The sequence below is a fragment of the Brachyistius frenatus genome, unplaced genomic scaffold (genome assembly GCF_029030835.1).
Source record: "Brachyistius frenatus isolate BFR_SWC_R1_liver_20210118 unplaced genomic scaffold, ASM2903083v1 Contig_226, whole genome shotgun sequence".
Taxonomy (NCBI): Eukaryota; Metazoa; Chordata; class Actinopteri; family Embiotocidae; genus Brachyistius; species Brachyistius frenatus.
The window spans coordinates 501081-516921 of record NW_027210825.1 but is presented as its reverse complement, the minus strand read 5'-3'; the positions used below and the strand labels follow the sequence as shown (position 1 = coordinate 516921).

The 15841-nt window shown below is 40.8% G+C and overlaps 1 protein-coding gene across 3 annotated transcripts; it reads right to left on the bottom strand.

Annotated features, from left to right (window-relative positions):
• Positions 1 to 1579: 1579 nt before the first annotated feature.
• On the bottom strand, positions 1580 to 14523 carry nr1h3 (nuclear receptor subfamily 1, group H, member 3). 3 transcript variants are annotated; one of them, XM_069719865.1, is made up of 11 exons: positions 14407 to 14523; positions 11417 to 11627; positions 9349 to 9431; positions 8647 to 8889; positions 7710 to 7976; positions 7421 to 7626; positions 6819 to 6998; positions 6495 to 6594; positions 5983 to 6096; positions 5656 to 5750; positions 1580 to 5317 (listed from the first exon to the last, which is right to left on the bottom strand). In XM_069719865.1, the coding sequence occupies exons 3-11, from the start codon at positions 9389 to 9391 to the stop codon at positions 5171 to 5173; spliced, it is 1395 nt and encodes a 464-aa protein (XP_069575966.1). In that variant the 5' UTR covers positions 9392 to 9431; positions 11417 to 11627; positions 14407 to 14523; the 3' UTR covers positions 1580 to 5170. The 3 variants fall into 3 exon arrangements, with proteins under 3 accessions (XP_069575966.1, XP_069575967.1, XP_069575968.1); XM_069719866.1 differs by having other exon boundaries at positions 11417 to 11526; XM_069719867.1 differs by lacking the exon at positions 11417 to 11627.
• Between the last annotated feature and the right edge of the window lie 1318 nt (positions 14524 to 15841).

Below are 15841 nucleotides of genomic sequence, written 5' to 3'. Positions count from 1 at the left end.
CCTCCTCATCATCATCATCATCAGTCTGCAGGGAGTTCCGCATACCGAAACAAACAACAAACAAACCTGGCTAAAAAAAAATTAATACATTTAAAAAATAAAAAAAAAACTCTTAATGCTGCAGGGACTCAATATTTTAGTTTTACTCATTAATACATTTTCTTTATTTTGAAGGTGTTTTTATCAGTAAACAGGGCCGGTCAAAGCCTTTTGGGGGGCCCTGTAGATATGGTCAGATATACCCCCCCCCCATCACCCTCCCAAACTGTTTATTTTTTTTCCACCACTAAAATGACTAAATTTTAATAAACTGTGACAAAATTTAAAATCAATATTGATTGTTAACACTGGTATACATTTTAAGGCACACAAATGTGGTGCGAGGACCATCAGATCTTTCACAATCCCAGAATGTTATTTTACAAATAATTTTCTATGCCGCCACAAATCCCTAAACAAAACAAAAGCGCCTTAATGCGGACTCAACTTTGACCGGCGTGTTTGAGGTGCTAAATAATCAGCCTGAACAGTTTACAAAGCCTTTTACGGGGCAGAGGAAATATGAAATAGCTTCCCTCTTCCCTTTCCAACCGTGCAGAGAAAGCATTAACAAGAATTTACTCGCTACAGTATTAATACTAAAATAGGTTTTGTGATATTTGTGTGAAAATTTGCTCTTCATTCACAATTTTTTTTTTCAAAGTTCCAAATAATTAAAGCAAAAGTTCTGGAAAAAGTTTTAGTTTTTCCCTCCCAAGGTCAAAAAACATTTCTTACCTTTCAACATTTTAAATTAAGAAAACAAAATGACATTAAAAAAAGAGAACCTTAATAGGGAGCAGCACTATTTTTACATATAGTAAAATATCCTGTTGTATTCTATAAATCATTTTTGTGCCTCTGCAGGGAACCGAATGAAATATTTTTCTGCAGGTGTGTGCTTTTGTTATATAAATGATTGATTGAACTGACTCTTGTTGTTCTGGGTTTTGTACCCTCATGGTTGAAATGCACTTATTGTAAGTCGCTTTGGATAAAAGCCTCAGCTAAATGAAATGTAATGTAATACATATATATGTTTTTTATTTTTTTATTCTGTCATTTAACAATTTGTTTTACAATATAAATCTGAGTGACTTAACTAGTCACCCTACAAAATTGAGAGGCAAATGCTATTTTTGGTGTACAGTATGTTGTTAAATGTATAATTTAGAGGTTTGTTTACCTTGAATATGATCAGGATGTTTTGTACTTTATCGAGCATACATTTTTTTTATATGGTAGGGTTACATCAATGTGTTGCAGACATCATCTTCTGTGACCTCTGAGGATACCTTTCTTACAGTAAGTTCCCTTGTTTGCTTGCTAATCAATTCAAAACCCTCAGATTTGTGATTCCCAATAATTAATGATGGAATCAGAGTCAAAAGTAAAATGTTTCATTCTCTGGCAAATAAACTGAGAAAAGAAGGTGTCTGATTTACGCATCAAATAAACACCAGCATACGTAAACAACCACTGAGGTTTTGTCTGACTAATACAAAATTTAAAAAAAAAACAGATTCTGATTGCAAGCGTATAACAGCACTACAGCAGAGCTTTAATTTATACTGTACATACAAAACAGAAGGTCTTCAGGAGTTACAAGTATTAAAATAGGTTTGCATTTCTATATATCAATAATGTTTACAGTGTCACCCTTCGAAGACAGGAATTAAATGAGATCAGAGAGTACAATTACAGTATATACAGTACAACTAACCTCCATACCTACAGCATTGAACACGACCTGTACACAAAGAAAGAGCCGACGACTGATGCTTTTTTGATTTGATTAGAGCACGCTGTGACAAAATAAATCTGCTTCATCAAACTCCCCGTGTCTACTGACATGAGATTCAACCCGGGGCAAGCTGGAAAATTCCCCCCAGGACTGCAACGGCGACTTTAAAACTTGATGGTTAGTGTTTGGCTACAGATACTCAGCAAGCATCAAACCAAAACCTACATTAAAAAAAAAAAAACTTCACATTTCATTGCAAAACGGGACGCAAAAGAAAGTTTTGCAGAGCCAACTGAAACAAATCAATAGTGGTTTAACAATCGTGTACTCGCTAATCTGCTTAACAAAATAAAATCAGTAAATACTTTATTGAAGGGTTGTGAGAATGTTAGAAAATCAATAGCAAAAATATTTCCCCCCTTTTTTTAGAGCATCAGAAAAAAAAAGAAAAAAAACTTAAATTTTTGACAAGGAAGGCAAAAGGTTTGATACAATACGTGGTCAGAAAAATGACAGGACACCACCGACTCGATGAGGTCCTGCTGTTAAATAAAAGAAGTGGGTAAAGCTACACTCAGTATAATTTATTTCACCAATATGACGCTGGAGATTTTATTCAGGCAACTTTTAGCAATGCGACACAGCTAAAAGACAGGAATGAAACTTGAACTCTTCCTGTCGTCTTGTACAATTAAGCTCCCAGTGGCAGGAAAAATTACTCAACTGTAACCTTTTTTTTGTACAGTTGAGAAAGAGGAAGAAAAACACTCTGGTTACTAATGTGTTTGTCACGATTCTGCCGTTTCATTTAATACAATGAAAGAATGTGAAAGAACAACATCAAAATTGCTTGTATTCATTGAGCTGACCAACAGGTGGCGCTCACTATGTTTTTGCAATCTTTTGCGTTTTAAGAAGTACACATTTAAAATCAGGGGCAAGCCAGGGGCTGAAGCAGCGAATTACGTGCCGTTGGATCATTTAATCAGCGCGACGAAACATAATCGGTTTTATATTTTCTAGCTGAACTAAGAGGAGTTAAATCACAAATTTATGACTTTACCATTATTAGAGTTTTATTAGTAAATGCTGTAGTATTCCCTTGATCTTGAGCAATTTGAGCTCTTTTTCACATTTTAACAAGCCACAGTCGGAAAAGCACGAGTGTAAATGATAAAATGAGAGACGGGCGAATTCCTTGTAGCCGCTTCAGTTTGTGGCGGCAGCTCACTGCGACGCTTTAGTACAACGAAGGCATTTGTAACACGTGTGCTTTCTCTACTTTGACATGTCAAAAAGTCTACTAATAAAAAAAATTAAATTAAAAACATGATCTGATCATCTGGGAGGTTCATAACAGGTGATTCATTTAAACAAAAACATACAATACAAACATGTTGGTGGATGGAGTAAAAAAAATTTTTTTTTTTTAAAAAAGTCCAGTTTGGGTGGAAGTTTAACATAAAAAATTTTTTTTTTTATAATATTAAAAACCATCAAGAAGTGCGTTAGGACAAAAATGAACTAATTTGGATCAGGTGGGATCACAACAACACCCCGTGTGCATGTTTCACAGTTAGAAGAGTGGACATCTGAGCTTATGTGAAGAATCAATGTCCCACTTCAGCTGAAACGGTCCGATACAGTTTTAATATAAGATCAAACAGCTTTTACATTTTCGGTTCAGGACGTCTGAAGGTGAAATGACCGACTGCAAAAGACATCGTCCAGTATTTGACCGTTTCAACTGATGTAGGAAGAGAGAATAAACTTCACAATTAAGAATTTACACCCGTTCAGCGGCGTTTCACACTGACAGGAAAACGCAGCACGAATATATACACATCGAGATCTCTGTAGTTAGTTTGGAAGTTTGATTTTAAGGTCTACTCATTTCCTGTTGTTCTCTCTGCTCCCTGTTAATAACGTTTTGGTACATTTGTTTGTTTTTAGGAGGAGAGGCTTTAAAAAAATCTGACGAGTTAAAGCTGTTGATGTCCAGTATCTGTTCAAGGAGGATACTCAGGACTATAAAAGACCTTTAGATCAAGTTAGTTTTCGCACTAGATATTCAGATACACATCCACCTCCCCCCCCCTCAGTATTATTCATACAGTATATCAACATAAACGGTTGCAATATCTTCATCAAACTAAAATGTACTCTGTATATGCATTTTCTCACACTAAATGCTAGTGACAAATTAGATATTAATGAAATGGATTAAAAGTACATTTCACATACACATAACCACGAACGAGCCGTTAATACAGTGAGTTCTTTGTATTTTGGATTTGTGGAAACAACGTTTTGTTTGTCTGAGAGGAGGGTCACGGAGATGTCAGCTCAACTTCCTTTAAAAAAAAAAAAAAAAAAAAAAACATTTAATCTTTTAAATGGAACTTAAAGTCACATTACTACCACCTGTTCAAATAAGGTACCAGTGCACCAAGTGAAAAAAAAGATCCCACCGCTGCTTTCCGTTTAACATCTTGCGGAGGTTTGTGCGTTTGTTATGTGATTGTACAATCTTGTGGATGCTTTTCATGTGTGCACGCTATACATTTTATGTGTGAAAAATAAATATACAATTTACATGAATGGGTATCTAGAAAAATGACCATTAAAAGGTCCCTTATGCGGTTGGAAGCAAAGTAATCGAACTAAAGTTTAAAGACGCCTCCAGTTTCCAGAGGTGGACTTCACATTACTTTACCTGAGCGACGACACCCACCGTTTGATCTCTGCACCGACGCCACGGGGAACACACAAACAACCTGCCGCCATTTCACGACGCACAACACCAACCAGACGGCCTACCGTTTCAACCTAACATCAATAAAGTGAAGAGCGGACGTGGGTCTGCTCGTGCCCCGACTCTGCAGCCGTTCCCATCTATTGCACAACTGCAAATGTCACCATTTCAAAAGTAATCCTCACAATTAAGACGACCACAGCCAAGACCTGCTCAGTACTTCCTGGTTATAACTGTTAGAGAAAGAGTAGAGAACTGCACGAGAGAGTGACATCATTTTGGACAAGAATTGAAATCAGAGATAACTGGTTAACGAGCTGGATGCTGGTACTTAACTTCACCACAATCACGTCAGCATCTACACTGAAGGAAAAACGAAACAAAAAAGGTTTAAAGAAAACTAGGTGTTCGTGTTTCTCCTCATGAACATAAAACCGTTTAGCAGTCTGTTGGAGAGCGACGAAGCCCCCCCCCCCACGAAAAAAAAAGCAAAAAACAAAAAAAAACCTCCTCAATGCTGTAAGCAGTCCCTGACCAGGCCGGCAGAAAGAGGAGTCAGTGATCTTTTGCTGGATACCGTGTTCGTCTCGGGCTTCGTCAAAATCCGCAAAGTGTGACATCGAGGTTCGCAGTCACTCGTTGACGTCCCAGATTTCGGACAGCAGCGGGGGAAGCTTCTTGTCCTGGAGGCGAAGGGCGAAAACCTGCTCCGAGTGGACGCTGCTTAGCGTGCGGAGGCTCACCAGCTTCATCAGCATGCGCGGGAACATCAAGTGATCCTGAGGAAAACGATGAAACACAATTATAAAAAATTTAATTAAAAAAAAAAAAGAAACTGAAGAGAAGAAACTTGAACTCTATGATCACTTCACAAGTGTTGAACTGTTTTCAGATGATGTAAAAAAAAAAAAAAAAAAAAGGTGGTTTGTACTTAGAAGCTGCCTGACAGTTTCTCTAAATGGCCTCACTGAGCACACACCTCCACCACTAATCTCAATAACGAAACGTAACCTCAGCCGTGACCCAGTGTGCTTGTCGCGATGACGTCAACCAGGTTATGATGAGACACTGTCCCGTTACCACAGAACAGGTTATGTAAATGTTGCCGGGTGCTTACATTTGGTCTCTTTATCATGATGTAAGAGCGCAGTGCATCCACGTAGGGCTGCTGCAGCCGCTCCACCAGGTCGTGATCCTGCACGTTGGGCCGATCTAAACAAAGATCATCAAACACAGGAATGTTAATCTCCTCCACTGCAGGATAATCAGATTTGATTCTGGTCTAAATGTGACGCCTGCTTTCTGAAAAAAAAAAATGTCAAACTGAAACGCTAAACCATCTATTTGCCCCTTAATGAATTAAAAGGAGAACCATTTTATTGAGATTTTATTGAACCCCGCGAACCAGGGTAAACGGCAGGTTGTGTCCATCATGAGTTCTGACCTGCAGAAAAGATGTTGATCGCAATGAGCAGAGCGTATTCGGCCTCGTCCAGGTGGAGGTCGTTCATTCCTTTTGAAAACTCAAAGATGGGGTTGATGAACTCAAACTGAAGCCCTGAGGGGAGAAGACATGAAGATACAAGAGAGAGATGAGGAGGCAAAACCTCATTTCAAAGTAGGAAATGTGGAGCAATAATACGCTGTGAGCTTCACGGCTTACTGAGCAGAGGAGATGACATTACTGGAAACAAGTAACAGCAACAAAGGCTTCTTTATCGCTATAAGGAAATGCATATCAAACAGCCTATACTATAAGAATGTAAAATTGTTAGTATATGTACAAAAAAAGACCATTTCAGTAAAAAAAAAAAACAACCTTACAATGGCAAAACCGTCCTGTTACTTTCTTTCTCAAATTTCACGAGACAGATGGGACGAGCAGAATCAGCTTCACTGACTCCAAATATTCACATCGTCTACAAACACCTGACGGGCAGAAATGAGGAACTGCACCTGCTTTGGCGAAATCCTCCTTATTATAGCTAAAGTCCTTCAGAAATGTGATGCTATCGATGGCGGGGTTGTAACGCCGAGACGTCTCGAGCAGCATAATCTGAGGGGGACAAATATCTCGGCGAGTGAGACGTTAAAACGGGAACAAATAAGAGACAAATGGAAATGGAATAGTCAAAGTAATGCACGACTTCAGAGGATGCGAATATGTTTTGTTTGAATATGCCTGCAGTTCATTCACTTGTGACGTTTACAAAAGAGTTTATTCGACATCAGTTTAATTCCGAACCAACAGCATCTCATGATGAATCCCCACCAACACACCTCTATGGTCGACGTCTTCAGCAGAGCGATCTGGTCTTCTCTTGTGAGCTCGAGGAAACCAGGGAGCTGCTTCGCAAAGTCCACAATCTCCTGGACCGACATGATGGCGAGCTCGGTGAAGTGGGCGAAGCGCTGCTGACGCACTTCTCGATTCTGCAGGTCCTGACTCTGCGGCCATGGCTGGAAGGAAATCAGAGTAGTCAAGTAAATCTCGCTAAAAGGGTTCAAAGGAAACACAGTCTGGCTGTTTGATATGCATCTCCAGTCGCACCATTAATCAACCCAAACGGCAGCTTTCACAAAATACAACAATCATATTAACTCTGCAGAGTACCACACCCACTGTTTACAGAGACTTCTTATATTTATGCATTTATTTATCTGTATAGGACTTGTTTTTTGTGATGCGTTTTAACTTTAACGCACCAGCCAGGAGTATCACGGCTAACTTTGTTGTATTTTTGCACAATACGATGACAATATAGGCTTTTTTTTTTTTTTTTTTCCTTCTTCTTCATCATCATCATTTGAAGACAGACCGCCGTGGACTTCATGAGCAGCTACATCTTAAAAGCAGTTTTCCTTTGAACGGGGTCACTTACCGTCACTTTCGGTCGGTCCAGGAACGACCTCTTGTTGCATTGCTTCTGCATGGCCACCAGCTTCTCGATCATCTCCTGCTGCTGCGGCTCGAGTGCGGCCACCTCCTGCGGAGGGGTGGGCGTGACCACGGCGGACGTGCGGGCCGTTTCCTCCTCGTGCTGCTTCTTCAGCTTTTTCAGCCGGATTTGTTCCTCAGAAAGAACACCTGCGGGTCAGAGAGGCGACTCACTAAATCTACCCGGTCGAGTTTTTTCGAAATCTGAACCGTCCCCTCCGACAAACACTCACACTGCTCCAGCATGCCGGCCTCCCGGCACTTGCGCAGGCGGCACTGCTGGCACTTGCGGCGCATGTACATGTCCATTTCGCAGCGGCCGTTGTTCTTGCAGGAGTACTGGGCACTTTTGATGACGCTGCGGCGGAAGAAGCCCTTGCAGCCCTCGCAGCTCAGCACGTTGTAGTGGAAGCCGGAGGCCTTGTCGCCGCACACACTGCAAACCTCGTTGCCGAGCATCTTCGGGGCGGGTCCCTTCTTTCTCTTCACCGGCTGACCATCTACACACACACACACACACACACACACACACACACACACACACACACACACACACACACACACACACACACACACACACACACACACACAAATAAACCATATTAACAGCGAACAATAAAAACCCGTCTGCTCATTTACCCTCAGCTAACCCACCCTTGAATGTGCAAAAGATTATTATTATAATTTTCATTAAAACTTTCTGAATTTGTATTCTTCTCTTATTTTGAAATCATTTTAATTGTATGTTTTTCATATTATTATTTTTTTTTATCATTAATCCTTATTATACCTTTTTATTTTTGTTTAATAATTCTGATTTTGTATTCTTACTTTTCTTTTTACTACTATTATTAATATTGTTATTATTTGTATTGTTGTTTTTAATCATCATTATTATTATTATAAGCATTTCCAGGTCAGAATGAGCATGCTCAGTGTCACCAAATCATACAAAAGGTCAAACTATGGGATAGACATGTCTGAGATTAGGAGGGGATTATTAGAAGAAAGAAAAAGGACAGGTTAGTCGGGTCTGTGGCGGTTGTGACGCCGGTCTCAGTACAAACACGCCACAAGTGAAACGGACTCAAACATCGCTCAAAAGTGACTGCGGCAGCAACATTTGCAGCAACTGCACGCCGACATTTGAGCGAAGGACTTTTCTCTCACCCGTGCTGGCAGACGTGTCGCCGGCAGCCGGATCCGGCTTAATGTCGTTCGGCTCGATCGGCAGAGGGCTGCTCATCTCGCTCAGCGGAGGGCCGTTACGAGGCGGAGCGGGGAAGTCGTCCGGCTGCGAGAGGTCGGTCAGCGACAGCAGGCCTTCGTGCTTCATTGCCGAGCTTCCACTGCCCTCCTCAACCATGCAGTCCAGCTGCAGCTCAGAGGCCCCGTCAAACACCTTACTCTCATCTGACGGAGGGGGAACAAAAACCGCTGAAAACAAACACCGGCCAGCCTGCAGCACTGTTCCGCTCCATCTTCGTCAGTTATTACAGGTGTCGGAAATAAACAACTACGTTCGGAGACAGAAAAATGTAAACAACCGTTGCACGTTTTTAAACTTCTGCTGAAACTACTCTTTTGTTAGAGGCTACAGAAATAAACTGTCATGTTATATATATATATATATATATATGTATGTATTTCAGGAAAACTACTACTACTATTCAGAAGAAACCCAGAAATTCAGGAACTTTGTTTCATTCTAAATCAAAACGTTCCTTTTAAGTGGCCTAAAATAAAAAAAAAATAAAAATGAAAAAAAGGATTACAGAACATGAAGACGGCCTGCACACCCACTCCAAAAGCATAAAAAACAAGACCTTTAAACAATACAACAATACAAGTGAAAGAAGGAGTTCCTTTTACCATGACCAACATCTGGGATATCAGTCACAGACAGCGTGGACATCTTCTGCACAGCAGCTTGTCATTACGAAATCAACGTGTAACTGCAAAAAAACAACAACAAAAAAACATTCAGTTACGATGGAAATGTTATGCAGTATAACAAAACAAAAAAAACAACAACAACAACAACAAAAATCCCCTCAGGCAAAAAGAAAATCCCCTGAAGCTACATTTTTCACTTGCATCCGCCCCTCCTCCTCCTCCTCCTCCTTCTCCTCCTCCGAGGAAATCCTGCTGCACAAAAGCTCTGGTGGATTGGACAGATTCTGTTTGTTGCGGATCTGCAAGGCACCGTAGATGTTTGCAGGCGCAGCGGTCTGAGCAGCGGTCCGACGACTATCCGGCACAAATAAGAGAACAAGACGGCTTACGGCACACACAATGTCCCTCACCAAGGGGGACGATGATCTCCAATGAGGAGATGGACAAAGACACCACATGCGCGTACGCCGTTACCGCAGAGCGAGGTCGGGATTTAAACCTCCCGACGCTCTTGAGTAGACTGTACATGTCCAAAATAGGGATGTGGTTGGATGGCACGGGAGGGGCGTTTATTGTGCTTAAGCACAACTTACTTCTTAGAAAGATCTGAAATATATTAATAAAAAAAAAAAAAAAAAAAAAAAAGCTTAGCTCAGATCCGGCCCGTGGGCGCACAGAGAAGCCAACTGGATGTAAAAGCAGAAATGAAAGTCTTGTCATGTGTCACACAAGAATACATTTCAGGAAACTGATTCAGCAGACATGCACACACATGCAGGATTTATTTTTGGGGCTATTCTTAAATCGGCCTGCAATGATGGAAACGCGCCACAGACGGACAGACAGACAGACAGACGTCGGGTACTTTGCGTGACAAATAAAACGACGCGGAAAAGCCGTCGGATGAGTTTTGTCACGTCATGCAAGACAACGCTTTACTTTGTGACTGTTAAATCGACTGCCTGTTGATTCGGTCTACATTACAGAAGCGGTTTAATTCAACGGTCCTGCAGTAAACTCGACCGTCACGCAGGATATTAGATTCAGTTTTTGTGGGGACGGTTTTAGAGCAAAGCTGATTCAACTCTATGGTCATTTCAAGAGATTGTAGTTTGTAGCACTGTTGTTATTATTGAGGGACGTCTCCGATATTTAGTCTAATCTCCTGGATACGGTGGATGAAGTGGACACGTCTGAGAGGCCACTGCACAACGCAGTGAATTTAATAGCTGACAAATGAAGCTGCTTTATCTCAGTGATGCAATGAACTCACCAGAGTGCTGAAACAGAGACCGTAAATGTAAGTATAAACAGCACAGGAAAATCAGCTGACAAAGTCAATTTACGGTATATAGCATCATATCGCCCTATTCCACTAATAATAATAATAATAATAATAATAATAATAAAAAACAGCCGCTGTAACGACCTGCTGGGTATAAAAACGTGGTTCTATTTCAGCAAAATGAAAATACGATTACACGTAGACCTGTTCAAGTTACAAAACTCCGGTCAGATTATGTTCAATAGAAACGGAAAACCGAACGAATGAAACAACAAGCGTGGCGGTGTGGGTGATAATTTGCCGAGCCCTCCCGATGAGCTGCTAACCGTCGTACAGCAGTGAAGTGGTTAATGTTCAGAACGGACAAAGATAAAAGTCGGATAAAGTAATAAAGCGAGAGAACATTTCTGTTAGCGTAAGCCGACCCGGGTAACTTTTGGCGCCATAATAATATCAATATTTACTTTGTGTTCGCTAACATTGCTAATAAAAAAAAAAATAATGAGGCAAAAGTATGACAACGACTATATTTGCCTTTAAAACATCCATGTCAGCTTTTGACAACAGCGGCCTACAATTTACCACCAAAACAACATAAACGGTTTCCAGTAAAAGGAATTTTAGCTGCAGGGCAACATGAGCTGAAATCCTAAATAAAAAGCACAACACTTTGACACAAAGCACCTATTTAACCTTAAAATTAAAAAAAAATTAAAAATAAAAATCAGCAACAGCGGTTCTGTGACGGGCTGACCTTACCTCTGAAGTTGATGTCTTATTTATGGGCTCTCCATCTCGCCCATGTGAGTCCACAACCTCAGTCTGTCGATATTATCTGTGGGTCTGACGGACGAGCTCCCCTGATGCGCCTCGAAGATGCCAAAAAAAAAACAACCCCCCGTGACTTATCAGGCAGAAGTTTAATGACTCGGTATCGTGAAGAGGTTGAGTAGGAAAGAGAAGTCCCTCTCTACAATGCCATGTGGGAGAGAGAGGCGGAGGGAGGGTGAAAGAGGGGACACCGTAGGTTACTATTGGTCATTAGCGTGGCTCTTAAATCCCAGCAGTACTGTAGTGCTCCAGCTTTTCTTTCTTTCTTTTAAAAAGGAACCACAAACTTTCAAACAGACTCGCACCCACAGACACCAAAACCTCATCATTTCCCCACTTCCGTCAAAATAGCGCCCGAACTGTGGTCCGCTGGCCTTAAGACCAAAACGGCACACGGTTTATGAGACGTAAAAAAAAAAATCTTATCTCGATTTATCAATCATTGAACCGAGATTAGAAGGCATCGAGATTCAGAGCAGATCTAACTTTCACATATTGAGAAACCACAAATCAATAACGTTAGCGTCGCGGCTCGTTTGATGTATGATGATGGTGATGATGAAACCAGACGCGGGTAAAACGATCCCTGCAGTCCGTAACGTCTGGTAATCAAAAAGGTGCCGCGTTTTATCGGGTGAATTCACTTGTAAAATATTCCTCCTCCGCGTGTGCCCTCATGTCATCCCCACCCTGATTTCTCTCTGTTAAAAGTCCAATGTCCCCCGCATCTTATCAGCCAGTCACCTTTGTCATGTTTTCATAGACTGCTGGAAATTAAATGAAAACACGGACTAAATCAATAAAGGCACCGGACGACCACCTTTCGGCCGACCGCGCGCTGCAGCGCGCCCAATCAGCACCGGCGGGTGCAGGAAGTGATGTGCGTGCACATTACGTGACCCAAAACGATGCCGCTGTTCATAATAGTCCTGCTTTAGTCATGATTAATATCATTAGTCCATTATAACTGAAAAGTGAAAATGAATACTTTAGCATCTGACTGAAAAGATAGGACCAACAGTCTGCTCTGTGATGGGGCTGTCAACCATCAGGAGACCTCAGTTGATGCCAAATTTTATAGTATGAGGATAATTGTAACTTGACAGTACGCAGCTTATGAAGGAGAAGAGCTGTTGAGCGGCTGCGGTGTTCCTCTCTGCAAATACATCGGTTAAGTTTAGGTCACTAAAAATGCTCATAAAAAAAATGGAGTTGGTTGAATGTGAGAAATTAAGCACCTCGATATAAATGTTAAAAAAAATTTTTTTAATAGTATTAATTCTCCACTCATGTATCATTAAACCTAATGTAAAAAAAACAACAAAACAAAAAAAACAAGTCAGTTGAACCTCAAAAAAAGGTGGAAAACGGCACAGAAACAGTGATGGAAATCTGATATTTCCATTCGTTTCATCCAGCTGTTTTTGTACAGATGAACAAATACGATTTTGACGATTATGCTTTAATATTGCAAAGAGGCGCTCGTGCAGTAATTGTGAGCGGCCCACTCAAAGTAATAACAATAAAATTTGATTCGTAACGCCAGTAAAGTATCTTGCCGACTCCCCGGGCTAACACCGGTTTTGTTCGTCTTTCGCGATTAACTCGGTAACCATTTGGTTTCCAGGTGACCGGTTGGACAAAATAATCTGTTTTCTAAGAACGTAATAATGGGCCTGGGAAACATTCACAATTACTTGCGAGTGTCAGCAACCACGGTCGGTACAGTAATGGTGAGAAAGCAGCGTCGGGCGGGGACACACACACACACACAAAAAAACCATCAGAGTGCAAATACGAGGTGGGAAACGTCCCTTTTGTCAAAAGTCTCGAGTGACAACGGATGCGACTCTCGCCGGGCGAACATCCACACTCAGCAACAACTCGGGTGTGAAAGGAAGGAGTCAGTGCTTTCACGGATCGCAATGAATTGAACGTTCCCACACACACACACACACAGATGGAAGAAGAAGTTCACTGCTGCAAGAGCCGCCCAGATGTTTTCTCCTGACTGCAGACCTCTCTGTGCTGTGGTGGGAAGTGTGGTCAGGTGACCCAGCACGGATAGAAAACGATGAAGACACGCGAGGCCTCCAGCAGGTGGAACAGATGTCACCGACAACAAAGACCGGCGACATTTACAGGCTGCAAACTTGTTACACAAAAAAAAAAAAAAAAAAAAAAACACACACACAAAACGAGCCTTTACAGCAAAAATAAATAAATAAATAAATCACAGATTATAGGAGGTCAAACAGTCAATTAGCTCATTTCCAATTAAGGCCGGTGGTTACTTCACAGCCAGCAATGCTAGCATTAGCGATGTTGTTGTTGTTGTTGTTTTTTGGGAGTCATTTCAGGTAAACACTTTAAAAAAAAAAAAAAAAAAAGAGGGAGGAGAAAGTCACGAGCCGAGCCGAGCCGAGCACGCGGGTACTTCCTCCAGGTACATTTCTCGGGTTTGTTTTGACGCCAGACTTGTTGCTCGTTCATCGAGTTATTTACACCATGACGTGTTGATATTTAACCGGCGGCGTTGAGACACAAACAAAGTGCAGCTGGCGACGAGTTCGGCTGGAAAAAACAAACAAACAAACAACAACAACAACAACTACCTGCCGATGAAGGTAGTTAAAAAAAAAAAAAAAAAAACGCTCCCCCCCGCTAACCTTCAAACAACACGTTAAACGGAGGGTGAGGTTATCTCCGCGGTGAAAACCGAACCGGGCCGGTACCGTGAGCCGAACTCCCCTCCGACACCGGAGGAACTCCCTGTTTACTACTTCGGCTCGGCTAGCTTCGGCAAAACTCAACGGTATACGATGCCCACTGAACCAGTTTAGTATAAAGAGACACCGCGCACACACAAACAACAACAACAACAACAACAAAAGAAGAAGAAGAAGCTGTTGACTTACCAGAGATTTCGAAGACTTTTGCGACACGCTTTGTTAGTCCGAGTCGGGGTTTCTCCGTTCCGGGACCGGAGGTTTGACAACCGGAGCTAAACGTGTTAGCCGTCGTAGCTTCGTCATGTGACGGAGCGGCCCGGGCAACCGGAAGAGGATCTCAGCCAACGGAACCGGAAACTGACGGAGGTTTTTAATACCCGCTGTTCGGTCTCACAGGCAGTTTGATCCTGGAAAATATTCAGGTTCCAGTATTTAGAGATTATGATATGCTGGGAAAAAAATAATAATATTGCAATTCGCAGCAAAAATAAGACACTTCTTTGTTTGTTTGTTTTTATTTATTTTTTGTGTAGTTTGTGTGTGTATGTATTCATTTGTGTTACTCTTTCTAAACACTGTTGTTTGTATATAATATATATAGATATATACTGTACTGTATATACTGTGCATTTTATATTTTATATTTAATATTGAATATTTTTACTGCTATTTTATTGCTTTCTATTATTATCTTTTTGCTTCCTGTATGCTGCTGTAGCGGAAAAAAAAAATCCCCTCGGGGATTAATAAAGTAACTACCTAACCCTAACCTAACCTAATAATTATTTTTGATCTATCTTATTTTATTGTATACGTATTTGTAATTTTTTTTCTCATTGTGTGCACCTTTTTTTCCCTAAATGTGTTCCTATGCTGCTGTGATGACAACATTTCCCCACAGTGGGATTAATAAAAGTCTTATCCTATCTTGTTTGATCTTATCTTTTTTTTTTTTTTTTTTTTTTTGGGTGACAGGGGGGAAGATTAATTAATCTAGGGGGCTTTAGTTCCCGTGTGAGAGGATCCGTGGTGGAAAAAGTTTTCAGGTCCTTTATTGAGCCTAAGAAAAAAGTACTAATACCTCAAATGTGACAATACTCCACTACAAGTTAAAGTCCTGCATTCAAAACCTTCTTACCTACATAAACATATTAGTACGGAGCCCTTTAAGGGTCATTGGGGAAGTTGTTTTTTTTAGGATTTAAGGGAAAAAAATACCAAGGGATCAAAAGGAAAAGTACACGCTGCAGAAAATTCTCCCTGTCATTGTTTTACTATTTTTGGGTTGATGTTACAGGCATTAATGGCCCTGACAGGTCAAACAAAGGGCAACGAAGTCCCATAGCTACATTTATTTATTTTTATATATAATTTGCCCCAAATTCAGTGCATAAACACCTTCAATAATCTGTGTTGCCATATAGTACAAACAAACAAACAAATATTTAAATTGCATCTGTAAAAAAAAACCACCTTCATAGACTAATAAATACATTCACTACACTAACTGGTGTCTTAGTTATACCAGCTGGTGATAGAAGAAGCATTGAGGGTCCTAAAAATGTAAAAAATACATTTCAGTACCAGTGAAAATCACGTATTCAAAACACAAAGTCAAACT